The sequence below is a fragment of the Ailuropoda melanoleuca genome, chromosome 4 (genome assembly GCF_002007445.2).
Source record: "Ailuropoda melanoleuca isolate Jingjing chromosome 4, ASM200744v2, whole genome shotgun sequence".
NCBI lineage: Eukaryota > Metazoa > Chordata > Mammalia > Carnivora > Ursidae > Ailuropoda > Ailuropoda melanoleuca.
The window spans coordinates 79,668,562-79,682,399 of record NC_048221.1 but is presented as its reverse complement, the minus strand read 5'-3'; the positions used below and the strand labels follow the sequence as shown (position 1 = coordinate 79,682,399).

At 44.2% G+C, this 13,838-nt stretch overlaps 1 protein-coding gene across 5 annotated transcripts in view; it reads right to left on the bottom strand.

Annotated features, from left to right (window-relative positions):
• Positions 1 to 13,838, bottom strand: part of EML6 (EMAP like 6) — a 278,507-nt gene that overhangs the window by 58,697 nt on the left and 205,972 nt on the right. For all 5 annotated transcript variants that reach the window (XM_034659141.1, XM_019792847.2, XM_034659142.1 and 2 more), the window contains 4 exons: positions 13,166 to 13,307; positions 10,228 to 10,380; positions 9,936 to 10,067; positions 2,927 to 3,015 (listed from right to left, as the gene is read on the bottom strand). In XM_034659141.1, coding sequence (XP_034515032.1) covers positions 2,927 to 3,015; positions 9,936 to 10,067; positions 10,228 to 10,380; positions 13,166 to 13,307 — 516 coding nt within the window. The remainder of the gene's footprint in view (positions 1 to 2,926; positions 3,016 to 9,935; positions 10,068 to 10,227; positions 10,381 to 13,165; positions 13,308 to 13,838) is intronic.

Sequence of the window (13,838 nt, the reverse complement as noted above, 5' to 3'; positions counted from 1 at the left end):
AGCTACATTGCTCACTTGGGATGATCAGTTAGCAAACTATTTTAAAAAGTCACAGATATAACTTTTGAAGGACTGATTTCTCGAAGGAATGAGTAATAAGATTCTGCAGCTAGCTTACTATCCTGTATGCTACAGAGAGACTAGCTGACAAATTTGAAGAGCTGTTCATAGTGCATTGCCATGAATATGTATTTTATCCTTTAAAACTATTTTGTCTGAAATTCATGGACAAAAGACTTAAAATTCATATAGGTCCAATCCTGATATAATCTAGGCTTTCCTTTTTAGAAGAAACAATAGTAACCACACTGTGTATTAGACTTTCCTGGGAGATTTGATGTGCTACGGCAAGATAAAAATGCAGCTAGGGCTTTAGTCACAACATGGGGAGGTGTTAAACATATTTTAGTTATTCAAATTTCTTCTCATTGAACATTCTGTGTTCCTTCTGGACCCAGGCAGAACTGGAGCCAAAAAGCTGTGTTGGCCCTGCTGATTTGGGGTCCTCAGGGAGGCCCACAGACTGAGGGGACTTGAGGTGGCTTAAACTGGCCTTTGCAGGGAGAGAAGGGAACCATTCCTGCTGTTTCTACAAGCAGGCTTTCTGGCCACTGATTCTCTTCCGGGTTCCAGATTCCGTTTCTGAGACCCTCCTGTCCATCACCAGTGCCAGCACCCTTTGTGGCACTGTCCTGGACCTCGTTATCTAGGGCTCGCCCTGTGCTCACCCCAGATCACCCTTGGCCAGATCTGGACACTGTGGTCCCCAAGCAAATATCTCATTTGTTGGAAGCTATGGAAATTGCATTTAAAATGGAACATTAGGAATGATCCCTGTAACCCACAAAACCCCAAGGGGGTAAACTGGTTAAAAATCCTGGAACTTAGATGGAAGAAGGGTCCTCAAAGGGTCTTTCCCACAGCACCTCGCCTTGGGCAGATGTGTCATAACCATTGTGATTTTCCAGGGGAAGGAACCGAAGCCCAGAGAGGTGAGCCATGTAAATCACAGCCAGCTTAGGAGACAGAGGGGAACTGCGCTCAAGAGAGCTGGCCTCCTAGCTTAGTGCGGCTTTCACTGCACTGTGCCGCAGCAGAAGGATCTAAACAGACATTTTAATATTTGTCATACTTAACGACTTGCTAAGTTTTGCATTAGTTTCACCACGGCTGTTTAAAAAAAAAAACCTTTTTTGAAAACAGGATTTCCCAAATCCTTCATATGCAGCTGAAGGGCTTGACAATATTGGTGGAGGAAATGCTGAGCTGCCTCTCCAGTGCCTGAGGAGGCCAGACCAGGGAGGCCCAGGCACGGAAACACCAGCTGGATGGCCTCCCCAAACAGCAGCACCAGACATCAGCCCCTCGAATACCAACTGTGTACCACAGAGTGACAAATGAACTCTTCGGAGCCAGAGCCTGGCATTGCAAGAAGCCTCACAACATGAATTTCCCTCTTGTGCGTACTCTTCTTCTCCAGAGTAATCGCTCATCGGTCTCAAGCTGGCATCATTCCCCCTCCACCACTTGATTAGACTGAATTTTATTTTAGTATACCTATTTTGGGGCACCAGAACATGAAGGGAAAATACAGATGAAGTGATGTAAAATGATGCTTGAATATACAGGAGAAATCCAAGAGGCCCCCTGGTCGAGGCTGCTGAGTCACACATGGACCCCTTAAGACTGGGACCACAGCTCTATGGTTCTCACTCGCCTGGAGGCTTCATCTCCCTCTCTGTAAAATGAGACTGACAACCATTACACAAGGCTGGTCTGCAGACAAAAATACGCATACAAAGGGCCCAGAACATTTACCAAGTATCCAGTGAACAAATGACATAATTTAAACTATCTCTTACTCAAGGCTCAAGTTTCATTAAAAAAGTTAAAATAGCAACTGATCAGAGATAAATAAACTGGGATCTGGGAGTGAGAGCAATTGATCAGTAAACAATTTCCATGAATATAATGCCATCATCTGTAACAACTTCTGTTTCTCTCGTAGTGCATAGGTATTTCTTTTAGAAACCATGAAAACATTATGAATGGGCACATGTCCCAGTGTCCCTGGGAGCACTTCGCAACGATGGCATAGTTTCTATTACCAGCAAACTGAAGTCAGAGAGAGGCAGATGCCTGTCCCTCAGCAGTGTACCCTCGGATCTCTTTCCCTCTAAAGAAGATTTCCTTTCCTTTCATCAAAGGTTACACAGCAAATAAATGAATGGGATTGTCTCCTGGGGCTAAGAGGAGGTCCTTAGGGCTCAGTCAGGCAATTACGTTTTGGCCATCCGCGTTTGCACAGACCCTGAGAGAGCCACTTGTCCATGAGAGCAGCAGAGCCTTTAGGAAGGCGTTGGTTCATGGATTCAAAAAATTGTATATAGGCCTTGATTTCAATAATTAAAAAATGATGAAAGTGGCCAAAAACATGAGGAAAACAGGGAGAAGGGGAACAGTCAGATACCTATGAATGGTCGGGTTATAGATAGGTTTTGTTTTGAAAAGCAATTTCTCTCACTGTTGTTGCAGAAGATACTGCTATAATAAATAGTAAAGAATGAGAAAGCATGTTTCACAAATTTATGTTCACAGAAAGCTGTGCCCAAAAGGACAGGGCGTGTCCAATGGAAGAAGTACTATGTGGCATCCAAGCTGTTAGCTTAGATGTCTTCCAGCAGAGGGAAACGAAGCAAAGGCCGACTGCACGAATGCACGATGCTACGTCAGCAGCCCCGGGAACCCACAGGTCCTCGGAATGTAGGGAACCAGATGAAGCAGTCACAAGTAAGACGTGAGCAAGCTTAAAGGTACACTGACTATAACCCATACTGATGGACAGTAAGTGACAGGTTTTTACTTAAAATGCACATATGACATCTTCATGAAACACTTTTTAAAAAGCTCTGTGTAGGACTGTTACCTCTGAAGGTCTTATTACATGCCGTTTGCCTCTTGGAGCTTCAAAAAAGAGTTGTTCTTTGGCACCCGAATTAACTTGCAATAATTTTCCTGGTATGAGAGAATGAAGCAGAAAGACAATTCACATCTGCATTTATCTTTCTACTGTAAAGAGATAAGCATGGTTGCAACTATTCTGATTCACTTTAATCAGTCCCGTAAATTGAGCAAACAAATGAATTCTCCAGAAGCGCACGTAAAGGCAATTACATGGCATAGTGCAGACCCTGAAGCTAGGAGTTTGTTAATAAGGACCTCATCCCTTTCAATGTGACCTTGCATATCCCTTCTAGAAGCAAGCCTGCTGTGTTTTACTCTGTTGCAACGCAAGTACGTATTTTTCAAAAGCTTAACAAAATCTGGGTGTTTTGCTCGTTTTCCTAGTTGCACAAACGTGCAGTTAAAGGAAACTGCTTTGGCAAGAACTATGGCATGGGAAGTGAGAACCTTGTGGCAAGCATCCACATTTACCCAGACCTAAATTCTAAATTTGTCCTTTGAAGTTTAGAAACTGGTTGTTGCAGAAGATGCTGCTATAATAAATAGTAAAGAGTGAGAAACAACCTATAAATGCTCGCCCCCTCCCCCCAATCTTGCTTGAAAATTTGTAAAGAAATCCAAGATTTTCCCAAAACAAAGTGTTGAGCAAAAATGGTCTTTTGGTCTTATATAAAATTAAAATCTTGGATTCATTTTGATTAATGTTGAAGATTAGATACCCTGATTCTCCTCCTAACACCTCACTAATCCTTTATGCCTTGAAATTTAAATAACTCAAAAGATACAGACTCCGATATTTTTTCAGCATTTTTAAATCACAGGACATTTCAAACATACGTAGAAGTAAGAAGAGTACGAAGAACCCCTCGGTGCCCAGTTAATGTTCTGCTTCAACAGTTATTAGCTCATGGCCCAACCCCATTCCGTGAGCCTCCACTCAGGCCCTCACCACAGTATTTTGAAGCAAAACTCAGATGACCTAATATTTCATCTGAAAACAATTCTGTGTATATTTACACCATACCATTTCTTCCTCTGCTTTTCCCCCATAACTCTGTACATCTAGTAGTCTTGAAATGTCCTTCCTGCCAAAGTAATAGCAAAATAAGAACTTTGTGTCTTCAGTCATGCTCTTTAATGCTCGGATGGGTACCACCTGGGTCTGCAGGCTGGTGTGGCTAACCTGCTGAAGCTGCAGGTCTATTTCTCAGTGATTAATTAAAAATAAGGTAACTGAAAACCTTAACTGTTTCTAATTTGCTGGGTTATAATATGGGTGATGAGGGGCCTTGGCTGTGAGGAACAAGTGAATTTAAAAACGTTTCCTTTGAAAGGGGCACATTTCCCTGAATTTATGGCTGAGCATAAACAAGAAGAAAAAAGGTAGTTAAATTAGCTTTGGCTATTTAGTATAAGAAAATGAATAATCAATATTTCTCCAATGAACTAAATAGACCTACAAGGTATTTTTTAGGATTCTCGAGATGAAGTGCAAAGAACAAATGATCTGGAAAAGGGATCAAAGGATTCAATGAAAACATCCTTTGATTCAGCGGCTAATTTTAGAGGACTTCCGGCCATGAGATACTAAGAGAACTCAAAGAATTATAATTCCCAGATAATCCCAACAATTCACTTTTACACTGTAGTTTTAAAGACAATATTTTACTTGAAGAACACCCCAAAATTATTAGCATAGTTAAGTGAAGCACTTAATGATTGCAAGATTATTAGAAAATCTAAACACTACAGACAAGCACCAGAAGTGTGCCCAGCACCATAATGCCTGTGGGGTACCAACCTAGCTCACGGTCCTTCCATGAGAACTGCCCCCACCCCGCCCGCCGCCTTGGGCTGGACTCCTGTGGTTGTATTTGTCCTCTGGAGGACACTGACCCAGCAGGAGCCTGGCCAGAGATAGGAGTGGGCCCTCAAATTCTCTTTCCTGGGAACTCAGAATCTGGGAGACCCAATCAGTGAGTGCCTAGCTGGGTTAAGATGTGAACTTTGGAAGTGAAAGTGGCATTTTGGGGTGACTGAACTGCGTGCAAATGAATGAAGGAAAGGTGCCTGTGCAGAGGGGCCAAAAGCAGACACCAGACCAAGGACAGCAGTGGACACTGAACTGAGCTGCCTCAGAGCAGGAGAGGAGAGAAGGGGGGAGAAGTGCCTGCTCGGTTTTCAGGTTCATTCCTGAAGCCAGTTCAAGAAGATGTTGCTTCCTGCTCTTAGATTCTATGAGCTACCCCTGTATCTTCCCAATAAGCTCATTCTTCATTATTATTTTAAAAATTTTAAGCTGAATGGGTTTGAGTTCCTTGCAACCAAGGACATGAAGAAATTTTTAAAAGCTGCAACAATTCTTTGTTAGGAAAGTAGAATTATGGGTGTGATTCCTCCCCTCATCCCCACCCTATTCTTTACTGCAGTTATTACTCTTTTTTTTTAAGCATAGAGAAAATATTTAGGTCACCACTCTTTTTTTCTGCTGCCTTCTACTCTGTCATATGAGCACCGAAATATTCTGAGAACAGAAGCAAAGAGCAAAAAATCTGTATAATCCGCGTATAAATGCCCCTTAGTAACAGTAACCCTATTCTTTCAGAAACCTCACATTTTTATTCACTAGAAATGTCTACTCACAAGGAGTAAGAGACCTGGAAGGGCCAAATGTCCTCGTTACTAAGCAGGTATAGGAAACCACAATTCCCACAGGTGTAGCGAGCTATATAATGCACAAAATGATTCACACCCATCATCCCAGTTGCTATATAATTTACAAGTCAGAACAGTTCCAAAATTCATACTAAATGTACCAAATATATCAGACCATTTGCAATGAAAATGGCAAGGAGTGTCCTACTATAGCCAAAACTGTTCACTGGTAAAATCTTACAGTCCTGATATTTCTAGAAACAAACTAATATCAGCTAGAGAATGTTCTTCCATATTTTATCTCTCCCCATATTTTTTTTTCTTCCTCAAGCATTTTGTAGAGGAGCTTTCTCTCAGGGGTAGCTGATACTCCTGCAAAAGCCTGATGCGCTCTCTGGTTTCTTAGGACCCGTGGTTGCCATAGCCACAAAAGGCTGCAGGGGCTGGTGACTGCGCCATCCCCCGCCCCTGACGAGCCAGCTGGCTCTGGCAAATGTGTTCACTATTTCTGACAAGATCAAAGGAACGAAACAGAACCCTGCTCCTGAATTCTGCTCTCTACCCCTGCCAAACCCTCCAGGCCCCATCGTGAAAAGCAAGGCTGGTCTTGAGGCAGTATGGCACATTCCTGAGGTCAGGCACTTTGGAGCACAAGAACACCGGTGCGACAAATGTCTCATGGCAATCACATCGGAGTTAAACTGGGGAAGATCCATGGGCGTACTTGCTCTTATTCTCCAGATGGTATAACTCCCCCCTGAAAATCAGAAGTATTCTACTCTCTCTGTCCGTGGAAAACATTTGGTCTGATGCTCTCACGTGACCCAAGTGGCCACTTAGGACAAGAGATGAGGAGGCTTTTCAAAGACCTCAGCCTCCTTACTCCCAGGGCCTTTTACATCACCCTGAGCTCCAGCTGGACCACAGAGGCTGGCCTAGGGCAGAATTATGGAGATAGTGAGGTATGCCCCTCTCCCTGCAAAGTGACGGCTCCACATTGAGAGCCATCTATACAGGCCGTCACCTGGACACCTGCATGATTGCGACCCACTGATCCTAGCCAAGATCTTGCTCTTTCCATCTAGGACCTACTCCTCTTTATATCCCTAGCATCCCACACAGGGCCTACCCACAGAATAAATTTTTTAAAAAGACTTTATTTGTTTATTTGAGAGAGAAAGAGAGGGAACAAGCAGGGGTAGCGGCAGAGGAAGGGAGAAGCAGGCTCCCCCCTGAGCAGGGAGCCCAAGGCAGGGCTCGATCCCAGGACTCAGAACCTGAGTTTAAGGCAGACCTACCGAGGTGCCCCACATTTGCAGAATTAAAAAAAGAAATACCCAAAACGCAAGTAAAAAACACAATAAGATATCATTTCATACCTATAAGGATAATGACTATAAAAATGACCACCCAAACCCCAGAAATAACAAGTATTGCTGAGGATGTGGACAACTTGGAACCCTGTGCTCTGCTGGTAAGAATGTAAAGGGGTGCCGTCGCTGTGGAAAACGGTACGGTGGTTCTTCAAAAAATTAAAAATATATCATCATCTGACTCAGCAGTTCTCCTTCTGGGTCTGTACCCCCAAAGAATTAAAAGCGGGGTCTAGTACACCCATGTTCAGAGCAGCAGCATTCATAATAACTAACAGGTGGAAGCGGCCCAGGTGTCCATCGACGGATGACTGGATAAACAAAATGTGGTCTATGTATACAGTGGAGTATTATTCAGCTTTAGAAAGGAAGGGAATTCTGACCAATACGGATTAATCCTGAGGACATTACATCAGGTGAAATAAATCAGTTACGAAAAAACAAATACTGGGAGTGCCTGGGTGGCTCAGTTGGTTAATTTCAGCTCGGGTCGTGACCTCAGGGTCATGAGATTGAGCCTCAAGGCAGGCTCTGTGCTCAGCAGGGGGTCTGCTGGAGATTCTCTCTCCCTCTGCCCCTCCCCTCACCTGTGCTCTCTTTCTTTCTCTCTCTAAAATGAATGAATAAATCTTTAAAAAAAAAAAAAAAGGAACCCAAATACTGTATGATTCCACTTACGTGAGTTACCTAGAGTAGTCAAAATCACAGAGACAGAAAGTAGAAGGTGGTTAGCAGGGGCTGAGAGAAGGGGAAAAGGGGAGCTGTTGTTTGATGGTTTACAAGATGGTTTATGCAGATGGGCAGTGGTGAAGGGTGCACAACAATGTGGATGCAACTAATGCCGCTGAACCGTACATTTACAAGTGGTTAAGATGGTAAATTGTATGTGTTTTTACCACAATTAAAACTAATGTAAAAGAAATCTTCCCAATTGAAATTTATTCTTCCTATGTCCCATTTTCTCTTGTAAATAATAACTGAGTGTAGCCGCCCCCACCATTGGTCACTATAATGGTGGGATTTCACATGTTGTGCCACGTACCATGTGGGTGTTGGATTCCCAACAAAACGCTCCGTACCCTACTCTCTGTAAGCATAAGTCTGGCCCTGACTGTTCTAAACCCTGCTCCCGTGATGGCGTAAATAGGAATGTTAGCTGGGGGATATCCAAGGGGAAATCACTTTAAAAAAACCCACAAAAAACAATAAAGCAGAGAACATCCAAAAAGGAGGGTGCTGAGAAGCACCTGTCTCCCCCTACCCCTCGGCCTCACTGGTCCCTAGAGGACTCTCAGGCCACCAGTGTGCCTCCTGGTCACCAATGCCAGCCTAGGCCCTGGGCACTGTGTCTGGCAGGGCTCTGACATGAAAGTGAGAGGGACTTATCTGATCTCCCTCTGCCCTTGCTGGGACTTGCACCTTACAGCCCATGGCATGCTTCCGTCCACCTAGCACGCTGCATAAAATGCCTACAGGTTGTCAAGCTCAAATAAAGTCCCAATTCCAGGTAGTTACAAATGAATACCTGCCTAGCACAAGGATTTGTCTATGGCTGGGACTTACAGAAATATTTGAAATAAAATATTGTGGCAACTCTGAAACAATCTCTTCTGGGTTGAGGCCCTCAGCCCCTCTCTCTCTCCTGGCTGATTTTAGTTGCTTGCCGACTCCAGGCTTACTTGTCCCCCAAGATGGCCAGGAATGCCTCACCCTAAGTCCCTTGGAGTTACCTAATACCTCCAGGATAAAGTTCAGTGCTCAGCTCCCTCGCATGATGTAAAGGTTCCCTTGCAGTCTGTCCTGGTCTGTCTCTCCACATTTCCCTCCCTTCTTGCCCTCAGCCACTCAACATTACTGTTTCTTAATCTCCCCCTGTTCTTCCCACCTCTTGCCTTGACATGCCATATTCCTTCAGAATCTGGAATGCTCGTCCTAGACTGCACCATCTGGTGAACTTCTAACTTGTCTTTCAAGATCCATCTCAAAGGACATTGCTTCCATGAGGCTCCATGGATTCCCCTGTGAGCTCTTTCCGCAGGGACACCCCTGGGCTTGGTGCTTTTCTATCACAGTCCACTGAAACTTCTTTGCAAGCTGGGACCCTGCCCATTCCTAGATGCCTACCCCAAACTCTAACATCAGCCAAGTCCCTGGGATGAGACTTGAAAGTGGCCCACCCTGTAATAATGATGCTCCACCCTGGGTGCTTAGTGCTGACACGGACCATTCGGAAGCCCTGCACGCCACGTCCCTGTGACTCACCACTTCTCATTCCCATGCCTTAACGTTTGGGCACCTGCACTTCAAGTACAAGTATGTCTCCCTCACTAACTTACAAACTCTGGTGGAGAACTATAGGAACTGTGTCTTACTTCTGAACCACCCACATTTTCTGGCTTAAAACTTCACACATGGTAGAAACTAGATTTGTAATGGGCGTGACTTGGAGGAGGTAGGGGGGCAGCTGGGAGTTTTGGAGAGCAGGGTGACATTAGATGAGCTGAATGTAGCTCTCCACCTCTGCCGGGAGGTGACACCTGCTGGAGACTTCTTGGGCAGTTCTCCAGGATGTGGAGCACTGATAGGAAAAGGGAAAACAGGAAGGAGGAGACGCAAGGCGAGGACACAGCCCACGGAACCCGACGGTGAAGGAGTGGCTTACTATGTAACAGAAGTCATCATGTACCTTTAAGGGTCTTAAAACTCAATGGTTTGAATTAATGATAATAATTGTAGTAGTAGTAATATGACAGAAAAAAATACTCAAAATGTTAACAGCAGGTGCCCCTGGGGTGTAAAATTACAGTCATTTATATTTGTTGTGGGTTCTCCACTCCATTTTTCTCCGAAACTCAACTGCTCTTCTCTCTGGAAACAATACATGAATGGATAGTGACTTTTTAAAAACAAAAGTTGTATTTTAAAAGCCACAACATACTTTACCTCTTGAGTCCCAGTCAATATGTGTAATATAACTAGAAGCACCTTTACAGATGCCAACTCGTTTGCTTGTAAGCACGTTGTAAATATCCACGAAGTTGTCGTGGGATGCCACAGCAAGGTATTTTCCTGTATCTGTAAAGAAAATGTGGAGTTAACACTAAAACGTTTTACACAGGAATTTACTTCCAGGAGCTTATTTCAAAATGGGGAAAAGGTCAAAGAAGTATTTAATGTCTATTCTTATAAATTTTTGTCCCAACATAGCCTAGAAAGTTTCTGCTATAATCTTCACCTTTTGAAAATTTGATATCAGAGATCATTTCTTTTCTGTGATGGAAAGAGACCATGTCTTCAACAGTGTCTGCATTTACGACCAGGAAACTCCCATCATTCAGGCCAACTGCCAAGGCTTTCCCATCAGGGGAGAAGGCACAGCATCTTCCACCTACAAAAGGATCCACAAAAAACAGTTACTACCGTGATTCTGTTATCAAACTCAAAGTAGAGATGGAGACATTTGCATATGTGCATTATGCATAGACATGTGACTGTGTCTTTAACCTTACTTGTGAGAAGACCTAAAACTTCGCAATTTAGAACATTATCATCCCTTCAAATCCAAGGACAATGATCAGAATGCTGAAACAACAACAAAACCCCACAAAACAAAACATTTTCTATTTCTTTAAGGTCTATCCATTCATTTCTTACTAATTGAATACCTGGGATTTTCAAAAGACCCCTAGAGTGAATGGGGGAAAGGAGTGAAGGATTAATAAAACCAGTACCTTTGCTCCCAGGAAAAGGGACAATACATAAGAATGGGAATTCTGGAATCCAGTTTCTAGAAACCATTTTTTGGACATCATGCCTTACACACAAAACTTAATTTAGAGACCTTGTTGATCTTATTGTCACTCCAAGTCTTTGATCCATGGGTCCTTACGCATAATTCTACGGATGAAAGATTTTATCCTGTCTCTTCTGTCGTGAACAACACTCTTTCAAAAGGTGTCTATAGAACTCAACAGGACAGGCTGCCAGTGCCATGTGAACAATGGTTTCTACCACTTTGCAGGGTCACAGGGAGACATTTCTGAGTGAGTGTGGACTCTGTGTGTGGGAGTGTTAAAGAGAAATCCTGTTTAAGAATATCACCCCCCCTTATTATCAAGATTTTGGTAAGCACAGCCCCAGGGACAGGGGGCAGTCACACAGCCTTGCACTAAGGCACTCCAAACTCCGCTTTCACACACTGCCCTCCGTCACAGTTCATGGTGTGCTGAAAGCTATGTTATACCAATAACTCCAAACTGCCTTATCTAAATTCTATCTTCATTCATTCACTCAGGTAGCAACAAGTTACTTATGTACTGTGAGTCATGCATGGTGCTAGGGCCGAAAGAGCTTTAAAAGACAAGCCTGCCCTTGAGGACAGTCATCAAGATTAGGTTAACCATATACTTTATTATACAAACCAGGACACTTCTCAGAGTGAAAGGGAGAGCTATTAATAATTACGCCAGGCAAACCGCTATAAACTAGATTGAATGGTCATCCCATCTAAGATATATGAGCAGTTGTTCCTTTGAACTAATTTTTAACCTAGTGAATAAAGTCCATTGTCTGACACTGAAGTCACTCCAAGGAGGTCTTAGTATATCACTTTCCCAGGATAAATTAGTGGTCCAATGATTCAGTCTTGCAGTGGTTAGGAGCGTGGGCTTTGGAGTCAGACCTGGGTTTGCATCCTGGCTCCCCCACTTCGGAAGGCCCACAAGTCCATGGTAAAGAAAGGCCAGAGGGCAGAGAAAAACAGCCTCAGGCAGTAGTCGCAGGTGTGCTCTCTGAAGCCACTGTGTCTGGGTTTGAGTTCAGTTCTGTCACCCACCAGCTGTGCAATTTCAGGCAAACAACCTAAGTTCCCTGTGCCTCAGTCCCCTAACCTGTACGTGGCTAGGAGTCAGCGGCTCAACAGGATCAGCCACCATCATCGTTACTATCGTCTTGTCCTCTTTTTTCATTTTGTCCCTCTGCAATACATTCTCCACGTCTCTCTACTTGTAAAACTACCCAGTAAAATATTTTAGGGCCAGACCCCAATCTCATCCTTTCCTAAGAACTTCCACAAATGCTTTGAGCCTCCGCTCTCGGGTTTCCTCCCAGCTGAAGTGGGCCGCAGGCCTTCTCCTGAGACTCCGCGCAACCTTGCTTGTGCCAGACCTCTTTCATTGGTCTCTCCACACCCGCTCCCCAGCCCTCCCTGTGCCTGCAGTGGGCCTGCGCAGAGAGCCTCAGCGGCCTCCATGACCCTCTGGCTTTCGTCTGCGTTTGGCCCAGAGGGAGCATGAACAGGAGACTCGAGGAAGGGAGCAAGGTAGGAAGGAAGGGGTAAGGGGAAGTTTGGGTCCATACCCCCCAAGCTGCCTTCCCTGCAGGAGTCCCAGCTCCTGTCCGGCCTGTCCTCTCACACAGCTCTCACTTCTGGGTTCCAGCATTGCTCTCTCCTCATGCCCCTTCAGGCCCAGGGCTGAGGAAGGTTCCTGGCTGTGAGCAGCTGCATGGCGCCGCCCTGTCCCTGGTCATTCCTCAACACCCCACCCAGGCCTTTAACTAACAGTCCCATTTTTAGACTCTCCTCAAATCGCCCTTTTTGAATGGACCATCTGTTGCTGGTACTCAGTTAGAATCCTGTCCACGTCTGACACTAGAGATGGGACCTTTCATCTTGAGTTCCCCAGCACCTGGCACACAGAAGCTACTCAGTAAATGTTTGCCAAATTTGCACTTCTTGGTATGCTTCTTTGCTCTAGTGGTGAGGGGGTTAAAGACATATTTACAAAGTTTGATATTAACTATTTCTTTAATAAAGCTTTTGTTTTTCAGTAATAAAATCACTTGTAGAGACTATTAGATATGAAGATAAAACAGCATTCTTTGCAAGCTGACGGGTTTCAACAGACTCCTGCAGCTCTCCACGAGAAGAGAAGGACATATTGCCCCCAGGTGGCAAATGTCTGTGCAGTGCAAGGAAAATGAAGGAAATAATAAATCAGGCCAGTTTTCTGGAATTTCTATCTGTAGCAACGAACACTGAATTCCCATTACCTAGCATACGTGGGGGCACATACCAGGCACACTCAGTAAATATTAGTTGAGTGAATGAATGAACGCAACACAGTCTGTTGTTGGTAAATACTTTGACAGATGTGTAAAGTGGTATCACGTACCTTTTTTGAGTTTTCGAACTGCCAGCATGCGGTGCTGGGAGGATAATTCCCAGATCCGAAGCGTTTTATCATCGCTCACCGTTGCGCAGATGGGCAGGAGAGGGTGGGCTGCCAGCCCCCATACTTCTCCCTCCATGTGTCCCTGTGGAGAGGAAACAAGGCCATATAAACTCGGCGCGCGGTTCTTGGCTAGCCCTCCCGCAGCACTGTGCTGCGCACCCAGCCAAAGAGCACCTTAAACAGGTTTACGTACGAATAAACACAGGTTGAGCTTCCTTGAACCAAAGTGAAAGCACTGAATAATTTTTTTCATTTGAACTTGAATCTAAAGCTGGGCCTACATGATGCTGAAGTATTCATCTGAAAAGCCAAACATGGACTCGTTGCTCATAAGCTTTGTTTATATGATGCCAAACATCTTTCCTTTTAGAAACATCTGGGTAAATACCCTCATTTGATCCTCTTGCTTGATATCGAGTTAACACGGTATACATAGGCACACATACACTTGTAAAGCAGCTCGATCGTGACACAAAACACCTTTATGAATAAACCTGTGTTCCAAAAGATGTGGGTACCACCTATCTCTGTCAGAGGGATTAGACAGCAATATTCTTTTCTTTCTTTTTCCAAAAAAAAGTAATTTACTACTTTTTAAAAAAAAATTCCAGCA